At 36.8% G+C, this 23,079-nt stretch overlaps 1 protein-coding gene across 6 annotated transcripts in view; it reads left to right on the forward strand.

The window, feature by feature from the left end:
- Positions 1–19,723, forward strand: part of APOOL (apolipoprotein O like) — a 126,021-nt gene extending 106,298 nt beyond the window's left edge. For 3 of the 6 annotated variants that reach the window (XM_027097865.1, XM_027097864.1, XM_027097866.1), the window contains exons 7-9: positions 6,077–6,214; positions 7,811–7,928; positions 19,162–19,723. In XM_027097865.1, the coding sequence (XP_026953666.1) occupies positions 6,077–6,214; positions 7,811–7,928; positions 19,162–19,250 (345 nt within the window). In that variant the 3' untranslated portion in view covers positions 19,251–19,723. Of the gene's footprint in view, positions 1–6,076; positions 6,215–7,810; positions 7,929–12,802; positions 12,846–19,161 lie in introns of all 6 variants that reach the window. The other 3 variants (XM_027097868.1, XM_027097867.1, XM_027097869.1) reach the window with 3 other exon arrangements.
- Positions 19,724–23,079: the final 3,356 nt, after the last annotated feature.

Raw genomic sequence — 23,079 nt, forward strand, 5'->3', positions numbered from 1 at the left:
AAAAACATAGGCAGAACACTCTATGACATAAATCACAGCAAGATCCTTTTTGTCCCACCTCCTAGAGTAATGGAAATAAAAACAAAAATAAACAAATGGGACCTAATGAAACTTCAAAGCTTTTGCACAGCAAAGGAAACCATAAACAAGACCAAAAGACAACCCTCAGAATGGGAGAAAATATTTGCAAATGAAGCAACTGACCAAGGATTAATCTCCAAAATTTACAAGCAGCTCATGCAGCTCAATAACAAAAAAGCAAGCAACCCTATCCAGAAATGGGCAGAAGACCTAAATAGACATTTCTCCAAAGAAGATATACAGATTGCCAACAAGCACATGAAAGAATGCTCAACATCATTAACCATTAGAGAAATGCAAATCAAAACTACAGTGATATATCTTTTCACACCGGTCAGAATGGCTGTCATCAGAAAATCTAGAAACAATAAATGCTGGAGAGGGTGTGGAGAAAAGGGAACACTCTTGCACTGCTGGTGGGAATGTGAATTCGTTCAGCCACTATGGAGAACAGTATGGAGGTTCCTTAAAAAACTACAAATAGAACTACCATATAACCCGGCAATCCCACTATTGGGCATATACCCTGAGAAAACCAAAATTCAAAAACAGTCATGTACCAAAATGTTCATTGCAGCTCTATTTACAATAGCCCGGAGATGGAAACAACCTAAGTGCCCATCATCGGATGAAAGGATAAAGAAGATGTGGCACATATATACAATGGAATATTACTCAGCCATAAAAAGAAACGAAATTGAGCTATTTGTTGCGAGGTGGATAGACCTAGAGTCTGTCATACAGAGTGAAGTATGTCAGAAAGAAAAAGACAAATACCGTATGCTAACATATATATATGGAATTTAATGAAAAAATATATCATGAAGAACCTAGGCGTAAGACAGGAATAAAGACGCAGACCTCCTGGAGAATGGACTTGAGGATATGGGGAGGGGGAAGGGTGAGCTGTGACAGGGCGAGAGAGAGTCATGGATATATACACACTAACAAACGTAGTAAGGTAGATAGCTAGTGAGAAGCAGCAACATGGCACAGCGATACTGGCTCGGTGCTTTGTGACAGCCTGGAGGGGTGGGATAGGGAGGGTGAGAGGGAGGGAGACGCAAGAGGGAAGACATATGGGAACATATGTATAACTGATTCACTTTGTTATAAAGCAGAAACTAACACACCATTGTAAAGCAATTATACCCCAATAAAGATGTTTAAAAAAAAAAGCTATAAAAAAAAGAAAAGAAGTAAAGCTGTCACTGTTTGCAGGTGACATGATACTATACATTGAGAATCCTAAAGATGCTACCAGAAAGCTACTAGAGCTAATTAATGAATTTGGTAAAGTAGCAGGATACAAATTTAATGCACAGAAATCTCTGGCATTCCTATACAGTAATGATGAAAAAATCTGAAAGTGAAATCAAGAAGACACTCCCATTTACCATTGCAACAAAAAGAATAAAATATCTAGGAATAAACCTACCTACGGAGATGAAAGACCTGTATGCAGAAAATTATAAGACACTGATGAAAGAAACTAAAGGTGATACAAACAGATGGAGAGATATACCATGTTCTTGGATTGGAAGAATCAACATTGTGAAAATGACTCTACTACCCAAAGCAATCTACAGATTCAACGCAATCCCTATCAAACTACCACTGGCATTTTTCACAGAACTAGAACAAAAAATTTCACAATTTGTATGGAAACACAAAGGACCCCGAATAGCCAAAACAATGTTGAGAACAAAAAACAGAGCTGGAAGAATCAGGCTACCAGACTTTAGACTATACTACAAAGCTACTGTAATCAAGACAGTATGGTACTGGCACAGAAACAGAAAGATAGATCAATGGAACAGGATAGAAAGCCCAGAGATAATCCACGCACATATGGTCACCTTATCTTTGATAAAGGAGGCAGGAATGTATAGTGGAGAAAGACAGCCTCTTTAATAAGTGGTGCTGGGAAAACTGGACAGGTACATGTAAAAGTATGAAATTAGGGCTTCCCTGGTGGCACAGTGGTTGAGCGTCTGCCTGCTGATCCAAGGGACACGGATTTGTGCCCGAGTCCGGGAAGATCCCACAAGCCGTGGAACTGCTGGGTCCATGAGTCATGCCTGCTGAGCCTGCACGTCCGGAGCCTGTGCTCCACAGTGGGAGAGGCCACAACAGTGAGCGGCCGCAGTACCTCAAAAAAAAAAAAGAAAAAAGTATGAAATTAGAACATTCCCTAACACCTTACACAAAAATAAACTCAAAATGGGTTAAAGACCTAAATATAAGGCCAGACACTATCAAACTCTTATAGGAAAACATATGCAGAACACTCTATGACATAAATCACAGCAAGATCCTTTTTGACCCACCTCCTAGAGAAATGGAAATAAAAACAAAAATAAACAAATGTGAACTAATGAAACTTAAAAGCTTTTGCATAGCAAAGGAAACCATAAACAAGACCAAAAGACAACCGTCAGAATGGGAGAAAATATTTGCAAATGAAGCAACTGACCAAGGATTAATCTCCAAAATTTACAAGCAGCTCATGCAGCTCAATAACAAAAAGGCAAGCAACCCAATCCAGAAATGGGCAGAGACCTAAATAGACATTTCTCCAAAGAAGATATACAGATTGCCAACAAGCACATGAAAGAATGCTCAACATCATTAACCATTAGAGAAATGCAAATCAAAACTACAGTGATATATCTTTTCACACCAGTCAGAATGGCCGTCATCAGAAAATCTAGATACAATAAATGCTGGAGAGGGTGTTCATAAAGGGAACCCTCTTGCACTGTTGATGGGAGTGTAAATTGATACAGGCACTATGGAGAACAGTATGCAGTTTCCTTAAAAAACTAAAAATTGAACTACCATACGACCCAGCAATTCCACTATTGGGCATATACCCTGAGAAAACCATAATTCAAAGAGTCATGTACCAAAATGTTCATTACAGCTCTATTTACAATAGCCAGGACATGGAAGCAACCTAAGTGTCCATCAACAGATGAATGGATAAAGAAGGTGTGGCACATGTTTACAGTGGAATATTATTCAGCCATAAAAAGGAATGAAACTGGGTTATTTGTAGTTACGTGGATGGACCTAGAAACCGTCATACAGAGTGAAGTAAGTCAGAAAGAGAAAAACAAATACCGTATGCTAACACATATATGTGGAATCTGAGGGGAAAAAAAAAAAAGGTGATGAGGTACCTAGGGGTAAGATGGGAATAAAGGCACAGAGTTACTAGAGAATGGACTTGAAGATATGGGGAGGGTGAAGGGTAAGCTGTGACAAAGTGTGAGAATGGCATGGACATATATACACTACGAAACATAAAATAGATAGCTAGTGGGAAGCATCTGCATAGCACAGGTAGATCAGCTCGGTGGTTTAGCTAGTGGGGTGGGATAGGGAGGGTGGGAGGGAGGGAGACGCAAGAGGGAAGAGATATGGGAACATATGTGTATGTATAGCTGATTCACTTTGTTATAAAGCAGAAACTAACACACTATTGTAAAGCAATTATACTCCAATAAAGATATTAAAAAGAAAAAAGATAGTAAACTTAACTGGGAATCAGAAAAAAAAAAAGAAAAGATGGACTCTTCAAGAAATGTGTTGGAATAATTGGTTTTTTGGAAAAATACTTAGACCTTTACTAAATATCATGCAAAAATAAATTGCAGGTGGAATAAAGATCTAATGATAAAATATAATGCTATAAAATGTTAGAAGAGAAAAGAGGAATTTTTGTGTAATCTTGGGATAGGAAAGGCTTTCTTAAGCAAAACACAATCCAGAAGCGATCGAAGAAGAAAAATGAATATATTTTACTACATCAAAGTGATACATTTCTGTTGACTACAGTATACCGTATACAAAGTAAATGGATAAATGAAAAACTGGAAGACCTATTTGCAACATATTAACAAAGGATTAAATAATATCCTTCCATATATTAAACACTTCTATAAATCAGTAGGAAAAGGATGAATGCCCTCTATGAAAATTAAGTATATGAACAAGCATTCCACAAAATAAGAAACATAAATGGCCTAATATATGAAAGATGCTTAACTTCATCAGCAATCAAATAAATGAAAATTTAAATAATCATTTAGATACTGTTTTTTAGCCTTTCCATTTGACAAAGATTTAAAAAAATCATAACACTTCTGCTGGTAAATGGGGTTGGAAAACATATATACTCTTGGTGGGAGTGTAAATTGCTACAATATAGCACTGACTTTCTAGAGGCAATGTGGCAATATTATCAAAAATTAAAATGTATATAATCTTTAATCCAGATATTTCACATCTAGAAATTTTTCCAAGGAAATACCACAACAGTATATGGTCCCAGTTATTTGTGTAAGAGTGCTAATTACAGCAGGCTTATAATTGCCAGTATAAAAAGGGAAGTATTCCATATGCCCATCAACAAGGGATTTGTTAAACAAGTCATAATGCCCATCAATAGGGGATTTGTTAAACGAATTGTGATGTATCCATATAGAATACTAGCTGTGTGGCTGTTAGAAGCAGATCTACTGGCATATAAACTGATACGGAAACATCTCTGTGACATATTGTTAAGCTTTTAAAAAATCACACCTCAATATGTATCACGTGATTCCATTTGTGTTTTAAAAGGAAAAAAAGTGTATGTGTGGGCAGTTTATTTTAAATGTTAATTTAAAACATAATTGAGATTGTAGTTGGTAATCTATTCTTTCTTCTCTTTTTTGCAATTCAGTGGTTCATCATGGATTTCTATCCATGTCAGTGCATATAGATCTACATCATCCCTTTGGTAGATGTATATGTATCAACATTCTGTTTGTTTTAAAATGCTATGTGTGTGCATATATAATGAAGATAAAAGAGTAAAAATTCAAGAAGAATATCCGTACAGTTGTTAACAAAGATTACACTGAGAGGAGGAAGAGGACTTTCATTACTAGTGGATTGACTGATTTTTCTTAAGTATAGATATATACTTAGCAAAAATAATAAAAATATTTCTATTTAAGGAAGAAAAACATAGTTTTTAAAAATTTATGTTTATAGAAAGTGTAAAACTAGAAAGCGCCTCAAAACCTCTTTAAAGTTTGAGAAATCAATAGCTATTAACATTACTTTAACGATAAGAAAAAAAAGGGTGGGAAAAGAATAGAAAGGAGGAATCAGAAAGAGATTTTTTCCAAAGGAAAAGAGATATGAATGAAAATAATAGCAGCTTCAGGAATTCAGTTAGCATCCTAGCCTCTGCTTTAGTGTGTTTGTAGTTCATTGTTTATTTCACGTTTCTACCAAAAACGTATCATTCTCTAGAGAAATACATTAATTATTTTTCTTTGTGATTGGAGAAAGCAACATAAAAATTTAAGCAAAAGCATTAACTTTTTAGCATCTTAAAATCTTTTTCTCAGTCAGCTGTTTGTTATCTCAAACTGTCTTTCCCAAACTCCTGTTAAACAGAGTTTTAAATTCACGTTACAGTGTGAATGCAAACTATACATTTTTAAGACTTTATTAATTTTTTAGAGTACTTTTAGATTCACGACAAAATTAAGGAGAAAGTACAGAGATTTCTGGTACACCCCCTGCACCCACACATGCATAGCCTCCTCCGTTATCAACATCTTCACCAGAGGGATACATTTTTTACAATTATGAGGCTGTGCACTACCTACTGCGCTAATGAGTCTCCTAAATTTTTTACAATTGATGAGCCTACACTGACACATCATTATCACCGAAAGTCCACAGTTTACATTAGGATTCACTCTTGGTGGTGTACTAAATATATATATTTTAGCCTTTTACATGAGGCAAATAATTTTTCATATAAGATATAGAAAATGAGGCTTTGTGTTCTCATGATCTAGAGATTTATATCTTTATTATTGATTCTGACCTGGGTGTTCTTATAAAATACCAGATGTAAATTTTTTAGTATTTGTTATTTTAACTTTTAGAAGTGTATATTATTTGACTCACTTTTTGTTTTAATTAGGTAACTGGGAAAAAGGCATATGCTACAAGCCAGCAGATTTATGAAGCAGTTAAATCATTGTGGACAAAAAACAACAAAAAAGAGTCACTTCCTGAACCTAAAGAAAAAACTAAGGTAGAGTTTAAATGGACCAAAAAGGTAGATTTTGAGTTTTGTTTGGGTGGGTTTTAGCTTGTAATGAGAGTCCTAGACAGAAGTCAAGGATGGATTGAAAAGAGATGAAGGAATATACTACCTTTGCATGCTATAATTTTCTTTATTTTTCTGTGAAAATTCAATGTATTATTACATACCTAGTACAAATAATAGTGCCTAATACATAGTAAATGAAAAAAATAATAATTTTCTTAATTTTGTATATAGTAATATGAAAAAAACTAAAAATGACTGCTTAGAAGAGAAACAGTTTTTCCTAGAGTTAAGTCCTAAGACATATGTTGCTGTTAGGTCTTTGTAAAGTGTGTATGGTATTCTTGGCAACAATATATGAATAGAGTCCTTAATCATAACATCTTCCATTTTAGTCAACAACATAACATAAAGCCCATTTCACTGGAAGCAATATTAATATTAATTATGGACTAAGCAATGAGGTCTAGATTTTTCGTGTTCTGGTTTGATTTTAAGATGAAATTTTGGATATCTATAAAAGTAAATTCCTTTAGGAATTATGCCATTAAATCAATTTTCACAACTAGAATTTTGATGAGTTAAGCAACAAAGAGTTTGTTTTCTTATAAAAATGTGGAAATCACATATTACATGTTATTGCTTCAAGACAGAATTATATTCTTAACAATCAACCAAAAACAGACTGTTTGAACTTATATAGAAGATTATTTCATAGTTCCTTATTGATTAGTTTTAATCATGTTTCCTATGACACCAGTACTCTCAAACTTGAGAACATTTCATGCTTTGTATTAGGAATAGGGCAGCAAGAACTATTATAGCACATACATTGTAAAGATAGCATTCGTATTAATTTTCAGTCCCTGATACATAGCATTTAAACTCAAGATTGACATAAAATCAATTAGCAAAAGAAAGTCAGTTTGTAACTAAGTTATTTATGGCCTTATTACCAATTGCATTTTGATTTACAGTACTGTATCATTAGCATGCTACAACTTTCCTTATGGCTATTTCTATTTTGAGGAAGGTTTTATAAAATCTTTTTTTTTTACATCTTTATTGGAGTATAATTGCTTTACAATGGTGTGTTAGTTTCTGCTTTATAACAAAGTGAATCAGTTATACATATACATATGTTCCCATATCTCTTCCCTCTTGCGTCTCCCTCCTTCCCACCCTCCCTATCCCACCCCTCCAGGTGGTCACAAAGCACTGAGCTGATCTCCCTGTGCTATGCGGCTGCTTCCCACTAGCTATCTACCTTACGTTTGGTAGTGTATATATGTCCATGCCTCTCTCTCGCTTTGTCACAGCTTACCCTTCCCCCTCCCCATATCCTCAAGTCCATTCTCTAGTAGGTCTTGAGCTATTTGTAGTGAGGTGGATAGACCTAGAGTCTATCATACAGAGTGAAGTAAGTCAGAAAGAGAAAGACAAATACCGTATGCTAACACATATATATGGAATTTAAGGAAAAAAGTGTCATGAAGAACCTAGGGGTAAGACAGGAATAAAGACACATGCTATAATTTTTTAAGATATTTTATTCTTTTAGTAAAATGATTTACTTATGAAAGAAAAATCCTTTTTGGTAAACAGCTAGGAAGCTCTGATGAAATAGAAATACCTGCAAAAACAACTCACAACCTGAAACATTCAGTGCCTTTGTCAACGGAACTCAGCTCTGAAACAAAGACCAAATCAGAATCCACCTCAGGTTTGTTTGGAATAATTCAATTTTGTTTTCATTCTTTTCTTAAATAATTTTATAGTATTATAATTAGTAGTTTGAACTTATTTATGTGTTTTCCTCATAAATGTTTTGTTTTTCTCATATCTGTAGTCTGTGTATCTTTTTAGGTTATGAGGTACTCAGATATGTGGAACTTTTTCTAATTGCCACATAGCTCATAACATAGTTCTTGGCATATGGGAGTAGAGAATAATAGCACTGGCTGGTTGGGTGAGTGAAGCATTTAATCAATTTATAGATGTGAGATTTTTAATCAGGTGGGGGAAAATGTGTCTTTCTGGATTTACCAGTTTACAGGCTATGACGAGTCACATCTACATAGAAGAAATATCAGGCTTCCATTTCTTGTGCTATCTACCCCTATCAATCTTCTCTTCTACCATCAGTTTTATTTAGTTTAGATACTAAGAACTTTCAGCATCAAATAGTAAAAATAACACAAGTTATATAATATTAATATTTTTGCTAGTATTAGATACAGGCAATTAATACTTTGTGGGACCAAATAGTGACAATTATACTTCCTAGGTAAATACTACCATGGTTTTACTGTGATCAAAAAGAAAGTAACAGAGTGTTTAGTACCATTTCAGTAGTGTATTCACATAAACTCACCAGTCACTGGTTTATGTAGGTTTATCTATACCAAGTAAATGGTACTATGCATTAAGTTGTCTTATTACAAATAGGACCAACTCAGAGGTAGAGAATTAGGGAATAATGAAAATATCTCCCCTTTACTGAGCAACTACTGTGGTGCAAAGAACTGTTAGTATGTTATGTTATTCAATCCTCTCCCAAAAAGCAAAACAAAAAAACTCTGGTATATATGTAATTATAATTGTTTTATGATAAAGAGACTGAGACTCAGGGAGCTTAAGTAACTTGCCCAAAATTATAGTTTATGAATAGAGTTGTGTTTATACTCCAGATATTACTGACAAAGTTCCAGCACTTTCCATTGCATATAGATTATCTAATTTAAAGCCAGAGTTTAGTCTCTAATTTCAGCCTCCTCCTCTCTTACTTAATCTTTATAAAAGCTGTCACTGAGTAAACCTGATTTGAGTTTTACTATTTCCTGTCACGTCTCCTTTCTAATCAAGATAAGTTATACAGTGTTTAGACTCTCTCTGAGTAATCCCCAGTTGATCGTATTCCCACAGGCATATAATATATCTGGTCATTTCTCTAAATGCCTGTCAACTCCAGAGATCTTTGTGGAGATGTTGCAGCTTCACAATGGGACCAAACCATCCCCAGCCAATGTCTTTTCTTCACATATCTGGATTCTGGAACATTTTGCCTGCCTGTCATGGGTAATGTGGTAAATGAGAAGCATTCTAAGGAGACATGTAGAAGAGAGAAATACCCAGTACTATTCATCCTTATATAGTATTCAGATTTGATTATACTTGAGACCCTTGAGACTATTTCCACATTTCATATGCAATCCCAAAGGTCCAAGACACAGAAAACAGTAGTGATTATGAGTACAGGTTTTAGAATAGAACCTGGATCTGAATCCTAAATCCAACATTTACTAGTTTTATTGCCTGGGGCAAGTTATCTAATACCTCAAGCCTTGGTCTCCTCATCTGTAAAAGGAGGACAATAATAGTGTTTTTCTGACATGCTTGTTGTGAGGATTAAATGAGATATTGCATGTAAAGCAAAAAGTACAATGTCAAGCACATACTAAGTTCTCAGTAAGTGTTAGAAGATATCATTATCATTGGCCTAGAGTAATTAGCCATTTTGCCGATAAACAAATTTATTGTCATTGAGCACACTTTGGGAGCACATTACTTAGCTAGGGAACCTAGCCATGGCCACCACTTCTCACCATACAGAATAGATTGGGTGTACTGTCCAACTATATATCATGGCTCTGAATATGAGTTTGGTTGTTCTCTATCATCCATATACATTTATGCCAATAACTTATTTTGGGAATCACAAATTTGGAAATTTGGTGACATGGACCTCTTCAAAATCTGATGAAAGCAGAATGAAATCTCTCACAGTCTCACAAGATTAATGTCCCTCTCAGAGGTTGGCAAACTATGGACCCTGTGCCAAATCTGGCTCACGGACTATTTTTGTACATTTCACAAATGGTTCCTATGTGATTAAAATAGTTTAAAAATAAAAATAAAAATATTTCATGACAAGTTAAAATTGTATGAAATTCAAATTCCAGTGTCCATAAATAAATAAAGTCTTATTGGAACACAGCCACACTCATTGTGTATTGTCTTGTCTGTGGCTGCTTTCACCCTAAAATGGCAGAGTTGAGTGGTTGTGATGGAGACCTTATGGTTTACAAAGTTGAAAATGTTTACTTTGGCCCTGTGCAAAGTTTGCTGATTTCTGTATTAGAGGGATGATGTGTGCCATATATACATGACTCATCTTCCCCTTTTGATATTTCCCAGATTATTTTATAAGTCATAACACTAAATAGTCAAACTCAGAACCCTGAAGGGCAAAACCAAATTTCCTACAGTCTTTTACTGTGAGGGAGACAGAAACTCAGGCTGTCAATCAGAAGCTAGAGAGTATCATACCTGAGGAGGAGGGAGGAACCAGAGGTTGACTGACTCTTACTATAACTGCAGCTCAGCTCAGTGCCTGATTGGAGTGAGATGATAAGTACTTCACCCTTCCTAAAAGAGGAAAAGGGTCCCCCCTCTGGCCGATGATATCATCTGGAGCTTCTTCAGTTCTTTTTTACACGGTGTCCACCATACAAATAAAATACTAATCATGCAAAGAGGCAGGAAGATGTGACTAACAAAAGAGAAAAAAAATAACAGCAGACCCACAGGTGATCTAAATACTGAAGTTAGCAGAAAAGCACTTTAACTATTACTAATATGTCAAATGGAAAACATGATGAACAAAATGGATAAAAAGATGGAGAATTTCACAGAAAGTTGAAATCTATTAAAAAATCAAGTGGATATTCTAGATGTGAAAAATACAGTACATGAAATTATGAACTCATTGGATAGGTTTAATAGCAGATCATATATAAAAAGAGGACAGAAATAATGAACTCAAATACAGAACAATAAAAAAATAGCCAAACTGAAGTACAGAGAGAAAAAAGATTGGAAAGAATAGAACAGCATGTGAAACTACTTTGCAATGACTAATATCTTTTAGTGTTTCAGTTACTGAAAAGCTGAATACTGAATATCATCCCAATTTTATACAAAAGAAACAAAAATAGAATCTCTAACATTCGTAACTTCACTCAGCAATTTATTAGTGATCTGTCCTATTTTTTTTGTACCTAACTTGCTTAAAATATAAATGAGATAAGACGTGAACTAAATTATCAGTGAACAGATAACACCTAATGGCTATTTGAGATAATAATTCATTGCTGTTTTATAACTTTAAATATCTTTATTCCTTTCCTGTTTGTATAACACCAGCTTTTTTTAAAGTCTACTAAAAAAAACTAAGCATAAATTGTTTTTCATTAGAGATTTAAATATGATAAAGTACAAAGAAAATCATTACAATGATTAGGGGATTGAGATTCAAGAAGAGTTTTTATGATTGGTAATTCTTTGGGAGGACAGAGATCCCTGGATCAAAAGGGATGAAGAAATTTCTAAGAGGAAAGATATAATCCTTAATTACTCAGAAAAGCATGAGATGACCCTTTAAAAAAAAAGACAGAAATCAAATGACCTAGGTTGAATGGTTCTAAACCAGAGGGATCCACATCACAATTTCTTGAGTTTTTTTTTTTTTCTAAAATTCACTCTAACAAGAATTATAAATCAAAATCTCCAGAGGTGAGGCCTCCAAGCAGGTGGATTGTAGGAAAAGCTCCTCAGGGAATTCTCTATGCATATTCCTCTAGTTAATAATATCTGACATAAGCTATGGATAAACTAAAAATTTGAATCCTTTCAACAAATTTTGAGAGGTGTAGCTCTAAAGGCAAAGGAGCCTTTCAAATTTAGGTGATCGGACCCTTTGACCATATTTTGGACAAGAATATAAATTAAGGTAGTGAGTAGAAGTGTTAGAGAACTTAGTCAATTGGTTGAAATTGTTAAGAAAATTAGACACATTCAGACTTACATAAAATAACTATTTGTCAATGCTTACTATAGTATGTCTGTTTGATTAAAAAAAAACATTGATTAAACTATTTCGTAGTATACTTTTCACTTGTACTGAGCAAAGGCTTCCACCAGGTGGCAGTAAAGATGCATTTGGGAAAGAAGCAGACAGAACCACTAAGCTTAACCTTTTCTGTGTGCTACAGACCCCTTCTCAGAATGTTTTAAATGCATAAACTAAAATGCATAGTAATGTATGAGCTTCCTTAATTGTGTTAATCAACAGTATCTAACAACATATCTGATTAAGGCTATAATTTTGAAGTAGTAGTAAGTGTAAATATTTCAAGATATCTGCAGCTGCAGCATGATTCTCTGTGATTTCTATTAGTGACAAAGTCTAAGGTACCATGAATAGTATTGTGGTTTGTTGCCTGCATTCATTATCGAAGAAAACGTTCATCTTCAGTCAAAGGTTAATGAAAATAAAGACAGATTTTCCCCTTCAACTTCATAGATCACATGAATTCTATCCACAGACCTCCCTCCCCCAAAGGGATCCCAGTTTAAAAATCTGTCTGTGGAGAACTGTATTAATGTCATAGATAGTGATTATTTAAGATCTGGCTGTTTTTAAAATATACTTAGTGGTGAAATTACATATAGGTCTATCCCAGTTCATAAAGCAGAAACTGTTTATGAAAAGGTAGGTGTAAAATAAATAACTGTATGTAAATTTTTCCCCTTCAGTTTCATCATAAAACTGGAAATTAATTTCCTCTATGGAAAAAAGGTGTGTCTTCCAAATGTAAAAACGAAATCGTTTCAAAATGAATCAGAGTTTGAAAAACATTTAAAATAAAAACAAGTTTGTGAAAAACATATTTTTAGTCTTATGTCACAAAGTAAATATAAAAATTGTTCTTACCTACTTACCATGCATAGGGTATTGTATGTACCACTTTGTGTGCATTATGTTGAATACTAAAAATAAATAATTAACATTGTTACTGCTCTAAGCCCCATTTTACAGAAGAGCCAGGGTTGTGTTTATTTCAGATTTTTCTTGTTTCTTGAGGTAGGATTGTATTGTTATAATCTTCTGTCTTAGAACTGCTTTTGCTGCATCCCGTAGGTTTTGGGTCATCATGTTTTCATTGTCATTTATTTCTAGGTAATTTTTTATTTCCTCTTTGATTTCTTCAGTGATCTCTTGGTTATTTAGTAGCATATCGTTTACCCTCCATTTGTATTTTTTACAGTATTTTTTCCTGTAATTGATATCTAGTCTTATAGCGTTGTGGTCAGAAAAGATGCCTGATACAATTTCAATTTTCTTAAATTTACCAAGGCTTGATTTGTGACCAAGGATGTAATCTATCCTGGAGAATGTTCCATGTGCACTTGAGAAGAAAGTATATTCTGTTGTTTTTGGATGGAATGTCCTATAAATATCAATTAAGTCCATCTGGTCTGTTGTGTCATTTAAAGCTTGTGTTTCCTTTATTTTGGGTTTGGATGATGTCTGTCCATTGGTGTAAGTAGGACGTTAAAGTTGCCTACTATTATTGTGTTACTGTTGATTTCCCATTTTATGGTTGTTAGCATTTGCCTTATGTATTGAGGTGCTCCTATGTTGGGTGCATAGATATTTCCAATTGTTATATCTTCTTTTTGGATTGATCCCTTGATCATTATGTAGTGTACTTCTTTGTCTCTTGTAATAGTCTTTATTTTAAAGTCTATTTTGTCTGATATGAGAATTGCTACTCCAGCTTTCTTTTGATTTCCCTTTGTATGGAATATCTTTTTCCATTCCCTCACTTTCAGTCGGTGTGTGCCCCTAAGTCTGAAGTGGGTCTCTTGTAGACAGCACATATATGGGTCTTGTTTTTGTATCGATTCAGCCAGTCTGTGTCTTTTGGGTGGAGCATTTAATCGATTTACATTTAAGGTAATTATTGATATGTATGTTCCTATTCCCATTTTCTTAATTGTTTTGGGTTTGTTATTGTAGGTCTTTTCCTTCTCTTGTGTTTCCAGCCTAGAGAAGTTCCTTTAGCATTTGTTGTAAAGCTGGTTTGGTGGTGCTGAATTCTCTTTTGATTTCTCTGTCAAACCTGAATGAGATCCTTGCTGGATAGAGTAATCTTGGTTGTCGGTTTTTCCCTTTCATCACTTTAAATATGTCCCACCACTCCCTTCTGGCCTGTAGAGTTTCTGCTGAAAGATCAGCTTTTAACCTTCTGGGGATTCCCTTGTATGTTATTTGTTGCTTTTCCATTCCTGCTTTTAATATTTTTTCTTTGTGTTTAATTTTTGCTAGTTTGATTAATATGTGTCTTGGTGTGTTTCTCCTTGGGTTTATCCTGTATGGGACTCTCTGTGCTCCCTGGACTTGATTGACTATTTCCCTTCCCATGTTGGGGAAACTTTCAACTATAATCTCTTCAGATATTTTCTCAGACCTTTTCTTTTTTTCTTCTTCTTCCGGGACACCTATAATTCGAATGTTGGTGTGCTTAATGTTGTCCCAGAGGTCTCTGAGACTGGCCTCCATTATTTTCATTCTTTTTTCTTTATTCTGCTCCTCAGCAGTTATTTCCACCATTCTATCTTCCAACTCACTTATCCGTTCTTCTGCCTCAGTTATTCTGCTATTGATTCCTTCTAGAGTATTTTTAATTACAGTTATTGTGTTGTTCATCACTGTTTGTTTGCTGTTTAGTTCTTCTAGGTCCTTGTTAAACATTCTTGTCTTTATTCTATTTCCAAGATTTTGGATCATCTTTACTATCATTACTCTGAATTCTTTTTCAGGTAGTTTGCCTATTTCCTCTTCATTTATTTGGTCTTGTGGGTTTTTATCTTGCTCTTTTGCCTGTAAGATATTTCTCTGTCTTCTCATTTTGTCTAATTTACAGTATTTGAGGTCTCCTTTCACTAGGCTGCAGGATTGTAGTTCCTCTTGCTTCTGTTCTCTGCCACTGGTGGTGGGGTTGGTCCAGTGTCTTGTGTAGGCTTCCTGATGGGAGGGACTGGTGCCTGCATTCTGGTGGTGGAGCTGGGTCTTTTCCCTCTGATGAGCAGGGCCGTGTCAGATGGTGTGTTTTGGGGTGTCTGTGAGCTTAGTATGACTTTAGGTTTTCTGTGTGCTGACAGGTGGGTTTGTGTTCCTATCTTGTTTGTTGTTTGGTGTGAGGCATCCAGCACTGGGAGCTGCTGGCAGTTGGGTGGAGCTGGGTCTTAGATTCAGATAGAGGCCTCCATGAGAGCGCTAGGTGATTAATCTTCCCTGGGGCTGGGAATTCTTTAGTGGTCCAGCATCCTCGACTTGGTGCTCCCACTCCGGAGCCTCAGGCCTGACTTCTGGTTGAGGGACCAAGACCCCACAAGTCGCTCGTCCCAGCGATAAAGGGGATTAAAAAAAAAAAAACACTAACAAAACCCCAGACAAATGGTAAAGAGTAAAATCAAACAAACAGAAACAAGGAAACACACACAAACACACACACACAAAACAGAAAACAGAACCAGATAAATCAAATAGCAAGAGACCAGACAAACCAAAGAACCCAAGAACAAAATCAAAGAATTAAGAAGAAAGCTGACAAAAACTCAAAACCAAAAAACAAAACCAAAGCAGAGTGCCAACTGAAAGATAAAGCAAAGAAACAAAACAAGACAGAACAACAGAAAAGCAATGTAGAAACAAATATAAAAAAATAAAATAGAAAATATATTAAAGAAAAAAAAGGAACAAACAAAACCAGAGCCAAATACAACAAAAAGCAAGAGAACAGCCAGACAAATAGAAGAACTCAAAAATGAAATCAAACAATTAGGATTAAAACTAACAAAAACACATAACCTAAAAACAAAACCAGAGCATGTGCCATGCCAGCCAACTGAAGAATAAAGCAAGGAAACAGAACAAACCTATAAAAGTGATTTTTAAAAAATAATAATAATAAAATAAAAAGGGAAAAAAACAGGACAACAGAAAAGCAAAGTAGAAATAGAAATATATTAAAAAAGAAAAACACATTAAAGAAAAAGAGGAAAAGAAGGGAAAAGAACACAACAGAAAAGCAAAGTATAAATAGAAATATATTAAAAAATAGAAATACGTTATAAAACACAGAGATCCCAAAAGACTAAAAAAAAAGAAACAACAAACAAAAACAGAAAAAGAAACCAAAAAATAATCTAGAACAAACAGAAGGAATCAAAACATAATAAAATTAATAGTAATAATTATGTTTCCCTGGGGTCTCCACGGTAATTGTCCTTGCACACGCTGTGAACCACAGCCCAAGAGGCTCTCCTCTGCCTCTGGGCTGGTCTCCGGACCTGCTGTGGGCCCTGTGGGTACCACTCTGACTCTGATCTGGCCCACTACCTGTGTGCACTTGCCCCCAAATTCCACAGCTGCCAGAGCTAGACCATTTTCATTTGTGGGAACACTCACTGTCTACTCAGATATTCCATAGATGCAGGGTCTACCTAGCTGATTGCAGGGATTTAATCTGCAGCTTGTGCAGCTAATGGAAAGATTTTCAGTCTTTTTCCTTAGTCCCCCCCATCCCTGAGTTTCAGCTTTGGTTTTATCCCCATCTCTACGTGTGGTCCACCCACAGGTGTCTGGTCCTGAGGCTGCCTTGGAGCTCTTGGGTCAGCCCCGGGAGGACCAGGCACAGAGGTGGTATGACTGCTTGGATCGCAGGAGCCCTGGTGGCACCAAATGTGCAGAGAAGCCAGCAGCTACAGGCAAAAGAGATATGGCCCTAGTGAGGGCCTTTTCTGGCACCCAGCGTAATATGTATGAGGGCCAGCCCTGGCCGGGGTTTTTCTGGCACCTGGCAGCAGGTGTGTGAGGGCCAGCCCTGAGAGGGCTTTTATTTTTATTACCCTGCAGCCAGTGCGTGAGGGCCAGCTCTAAGGGGGCTTTTTTTATTGCTCAGCAGCCAGTGCACAGGAGCCATCCCTGAGCAGGCTTCTTTTATTGTCATTGTCAGGCGCTGGCATGTGGGAAGAGGCTCAATAGTGGCTCCTCCACTTACGTGTGACTCAGCAATAGTGCCCTGCTTCCATGGTAGTCTGGTCTTCCTCCATAGGCATTCACTGCTGTGGATTTTCTCCCTCCTGTCTCCTCAGTCCGTCGCACAGCCAACAGCAGTTCTCGCTCTGGGCCTGTTCTCCAATCCCCACGCACCAACTCCCAGCCCCCTTGCACACCTGTGAACACATGTCCCAGTCTGGGGTACGTAGGGCTGTGGTATGGACCATCTGTATTTCTTACTCTGTCCTGTTTGCCACAGATAGGCTGTGTTACCCTCTTCCGACAGCCTCAAATGCTTCCCTTCTGTCCAAATTGATTTCCCCGTCAGAGAGGGGGTTTCCTCAAATTCAGGAATCTCTCTGCTTCAGCTCCCCAACCCCAGGGTGCTCTTCCCATCCCGCCTCCTCTCTTCTTTTTTCTGTCCTACCCAGTTATGAAGGGATCTGTATAGTCCTTTCGTCCAAGGTCTTCTGCTAGTTTTCAGCTGGTGTTCCATGAGAATTGTTGCATCTATAGATGTAGTCCTGCTGCACCCATGGAGAGAGATGAACTCCATATCCATCTACTCCACCACCATCTTGACTCTCCTCTCCTAATGTTCTTAACCTCAAAAAGTTGCAGTATCCAAAGGGCTCATTTCTTGGACCTCTTTTCTGATGTTCTGGAAGACTTCATATGGTCTCATAGTTTTAAATGCCATATATAGGCTAGGAGCATAAAATTTATAAACCAGCACAGGCTACTCCTGTGCTGAACTCTAGATTCACATTTCTAACTGCTTACTCAATATTTGTATTCAGATGTCTAGTTAGCAATTCAAATATAGCACATCCAAAACTTAACACTTCGTTTGCCTTCTCCCAAACATGGTTCTACACTTTCCCCTATCTCAGTAAATGTCAACTCCACTCTTCTAGTTTCTCAAGTTAAAGAGTCTCACTCACACAACATATTGAGTCCATTTAGGAAATCTTGTCCATTCTACCTTAAGAAGTTATCCAGAATCCAGTACCTTTTCACCACTTCCACTGCTACTGCCCTAATAAAAGCCATCAGCATCTCCCTCCTGGGGTACTGCAATAGCTTCGTAACTGCTCTCCCTACTTCCATGCTTGTTTCCCTATACTCTCTTCTCCCCATAGCCAAGAGTAATCTTTTAAAAAACATAACATCATGTCACTCCTCTGCTCAAAACTGTCCAGAGACTTCTCATCTCTTAGAATAAGGAGAAAAACTTTGCCATGGCCCTATGTGGCCTGACCTTCCATTGTTTTCTGATCATACCTCCTACCACTCTCATTGTACCCACCATCAGCATATCTTTCCAACTCTGTTCTAGCCATACTGGCCATTTTATGGCTCCTCAGACATGCCTAAGTTCTATTACACTTGCTGTCTGCTCTTCCTGTAAGGCATTTCCCTCAGATATCTACAGGGCTCACACCTTCACCTCCTTCAGTTCTTTGCTCAAATATAGAAGGCTTGGGCTTCCCTGGTGGCGCAGTGGTTGAGAGTCTGCCTGCCAATGCAGGGGACACGGGTTCGAGCCCTGGTCTGGGAAGATCCCACATGCCACGGAGCAACTAAGCCCGTGCACCACAGCTACTGAGCCTGCGCGTCTGGAGCCTGTGCTCTGCAACAAGAGAGGCCGCGACAGTGAGAGGCCCGCGCACCGCGATGAAGAGTGGCTCCCGCTCGCCGCAACTAGAGAAAGCCCTTGCACAGAAACGAAGACCCAACACAGCCATAAATAAATAAATAAATTTATAAAAAAATATAGAAGGCTTTCCCTGGCCACCCTATTTAAAACTGCAAACCACCCAAGCACTCCATATGCCCCTCCTTCCTGATTTATTTAATATTTTTTTTGCGTAGCACTTACCACCATCTGGTATGTCATTTAGTTTATTGTCTCTCTCACCCAACTTGAATGTTAGGTCCATGTTGGCAGACATTTTTATCTGTTTTGTTCGCTGATGTGTGCCCCATATCAACAGGAAATTTGTTAAATGAATGACTAATATTTTTCATTTTAATACTTTATCAGGTGCTACACAGTTTATGGCTGACCCCAAGCTCATGGATCACGGGCAGTCCCATCCAGAAGATGTAGATATGTACAGCACTAGAAGCTGAAATAGTCTGCATAGAGAACTACAAGATGTGTGAAGTTGCGAATAACAGTGAAAAAAATCATGTAATGGGTAACTGTGATGCATGGAGTATAATTTAAACCAAGTTTTTCCCTTACATCTTCTAATGTACAGTTAGACAAATCACATAAGTGATTAAAACTCAAATTGAATACAATCCGAACAATACTAAATGATCGATGAGGAGGCAGAGGTAAAAGTATTAGGATGCATTTGGTGATTTTTAAGGGTATTTATAAAAAAATAAAAGTAAATATATGAACACTGATGAGACTAAAATCTGAAAAAAATATGTATGTGTGTATATAATTATGTATATATATGCACATATATATTTGTTTAACTTTTATGAATTAATGTCAGCCAAATTAGAATTGTGTGTGGAAGGATGTGTTCCCTCCCCCTCTGTTTTTCATTTCCCAGAGCTGGAATAAAATATCCATATTTTATGACACTTGGGCTTGGCTTTGTCTCTGTTTTATTAATGTTAACTCCTCTTAAATGTCCCAAAATACCTCTAACTATTTGAGAGGAACATATGCTACATGGGACCCCCAATGCTGCTTAGCATTCCTTCTACTGGTTCCTGGGTGGTTTCCTATTCTGTTTTCCAGGAGAGGCATTACAGACCTTTTATTCTCAAACCTCCTATACCTGCCAATGATGACTGTCTCCTATTACATAGAGAAAAAAATAAGTTATTACACATAGTTTTTCCCAACTTCTTCACATCTACCTTCAAGACTTACCTCTTTTCAGCCATGCATCCCCCTTTTCTAAAGCTAATGCTTCTATTTGTGTTCCTGATCTCCTCCTTTCCTATCTTTTCCAGTACCATATTCCATCCCATTTAATCTTCATTCTTTGGTTTCTCTTTTCATTCATTTTGTTTTCTCAATCTCTAAATAGCTTCAGATCTTCTTTATCCAAAGACAACAGTAACAAAAACCTTTCCCCAACTCTACCTCTTCCTCTTGAGCTATCTTTTCTTTCTCTTTCCTATGATTTTCAGACTTCATAAAACAGTAATTAATGTCACTTTCTTACTTCCTCACTTTCAATTCCTCTCTAAGTTGTGACACCTTGGCCTCTATACCTACTTGAATATTCTGTAATGTTTGACTCTTGACCACTCCCTCCTAAAATTCAGTTCTCCCTTTGGTGTCATTGCTGCTCCTCTTGTTATTCTTCATTCTTCTCTTGCTCTGAATCCCTTAAATGCTGAGGCTCCTCAGGTTGCATTTCTAGTCTTTTCTCATTCTGTGCTCTCTCATTTCCATTCAACATACTTTACTGACTTCAGCTACCATTTATATGTCATTATTATTTATATTTCCAGCTCCTGTATTTCTCCAGAAGTGTATAACTATCTTTCTAATTATTTGTTAGTCATATCCACCTAATATCCCATAGATATCCTCAATGTCAATAGACTTAAAACTAAATTGTCTCTACATCTCTCTCATTTCTGTTTTTCTCAAATCTTTTCTACCTTCTCTAATCCTTGCTCTCATTCAAGTCTTCTTCATCACTTTCCTGGATTATTATAGTAGCCCCTGGTTAATCTGCCTGATATCAATCTTGCTTTTTGTCATTTAACAATGCATTCTCCTTATAGGTAACAGTAAACCAGTTAACTGTAGCTTAAATAAGTGAGAGTCTATTTAAAGTCTGGGAATTGGTCAGTACAGGGTTGGTATAGTGGCTCATTGGTATCATCAAGGATCTAGACATTTTCTCTTTCTACTCTGCTCTTTAGCATGTTGATTTGTCACCTCATGATCACAAAATGGCTCCTATACCTCTGGGGAACACATACACACTCAGAGTAGGAAGAAGGGTTACAGAAACTGTACCAGATGCTTCTGACCCCCTTTTATCAGAGAAGTAAGTGCTTCCTCAAAAGACTTATGTCTATATCTTGACCAGAATTTGTCATGTAAGCCACATTTAGCTCAAGGAAGATTGGCAAGTCACATTTTTGTCTATGGAGAGAAAGGCAAGGGGTAAGGGATTTGGAATGGGTGTTGAGTTTAAGCTAACACACAGTGTCTGCCACCTTGTTCTTCTAACCCATCTGTCATATTATTATGACATAGTTATGTTTCTAACAACTGTTTTGGGTAGTTGTGTTCCTGAAGTCCTCAGTGGCTAATCATTGCCTACAGAATCAAATCAAGACCCCTTAGTATGACATACAAAGCCCTTAATATATGATCCCAACTAAACTTTAATCCTTCCTTCCTTCTCCCCACCCACCGTACTGCCAATGTATGTTATATTTTATCTATAACTTACCACTTGCCTCTTGAACATGCTTTGCTATTTTATGTCTCTTTTTCTCTGCCTATGTTGGTGTTTCCTCTTAGGATTTTTTCTGTCTCATCCTGCTTCATTCCAACTTCCTACTCATCCTTCAAACCTATCCTTTCTCAGTTTTCCAAGGTAGGATATAGATGCGCTCTCCTGTACATTCCCTTACATTTGGTATTTATAGCTGTGATAGCACATACATTTTATTATAAAACTAAAACTAGGTTAGTATTTTTTCACTTACAAGGCTCCTTGTGGGTATGACTGAATCATATATTTGTGTAGCTTTTATGCCCATGAATACCTGGTATGTAGTAGAAACTCACATGTTCTACCATGCTAGTTGTAACACAGAATTATAATTATTTTTGCACCCTATCAAAAGGCTTACATTCTACTAGAAAGGATAGAAACATACACAAATACAGTGTTCTATGTAGTATCTTCCCTAAGATAGGTACTACAAAAGAACTATGGATGCTCAGAGATGGAACGTAGTTCTGAGATGAAGTTAAGGAGGCAGTGGTCCTTGATCTGCTCAAGGTGGGGAAGCAGTTCACTTGCTAGTTTTTTATAGGTAAGCTTTTCAAAATTAAGCTTCAGCATTTTAAATAAATTTTTTTACCTCAGATCTGTTTATAAACAAATGCACCGATATTTCATCAAATCCAAGAAAAAAGTGCTGCCAGGTCACCTTATCTTTGATAAAGGAGGCAAGAATATACATTGGAGAAAAGACAGCCTCTTCAATAAGTGGTGCTGGGAAAACTGGACAGGTACATGTAAAAGTATGAAATTAGAACACTCTCTGACACCATACAAAACAATAAACCCAAAATGGATTAAAGATCTAAATGTAAGGCTAGACACTATCAAACTCTTAGAGGAAAACATAGGCAGAACACTCTGTGACATAAATCACAGCAAGATCCTTTTTTTGTTTTTTTTTTTGCGGTTCGCAGGCCTCTCACTGTTGTGGCCTCTCCCGTTGCAGAGCACAGGCTCCGGACACGCAGGCTCAGGGGCCATGGCTCACGGGCTTAGCTGCTCCGTGGCATGTGGGATCTTCCTGGACCAGGGCACGAACCTGTGTCCCCTGCATTGGCAGGCAGACTCTCAACCACTGCGCCATCAGGGAAGCCCTTTTTGACACACCTCCTAGAGAAATGGAAATAAAAACAAAAATAAACAAATGGGACCTAATGAAACTTCAAAGCTTTTGCACAGCAAAGGAAACCATAAACAAGACCAAAAGACAACTGTCAAAATGGGAGAAAATATTTGCAAATGAAGCAACTGACAAAGGATTAATCTCCAAAATTTACAAGCAACTCATGCAGCTCAATATCAAAAAACGAAACAACCCAATCCAAAAATGGGCAGAAGACCTAAATAGACATTTCTCCAAAGAAGATATACAGATTGCCAATAAACACATGAGAGAATGCTCAACATCATTAATCATTAGAGAAATGCTAATCAAAACTACAATGAGATAT

Source organism: Aethalodelphis obliquidens, unplaced genomic scaffold (genome assembly GCF_003676395.1).
Source record: "Aethalodelphis obliquidens isolate GAN/ISIS:26980383/991018 unplaced genomic scaffold, ASM367639v1 scaffold117, whole genome shotgun sequence".
Taxonomy (NCBI): domain Eukaryota; kingdom Metazoa; phylum Chordata; class Mammalia; order Artiodactyla; family Delphinidae; genus Aethalodelphis; species Aethalodelphis obliquidens.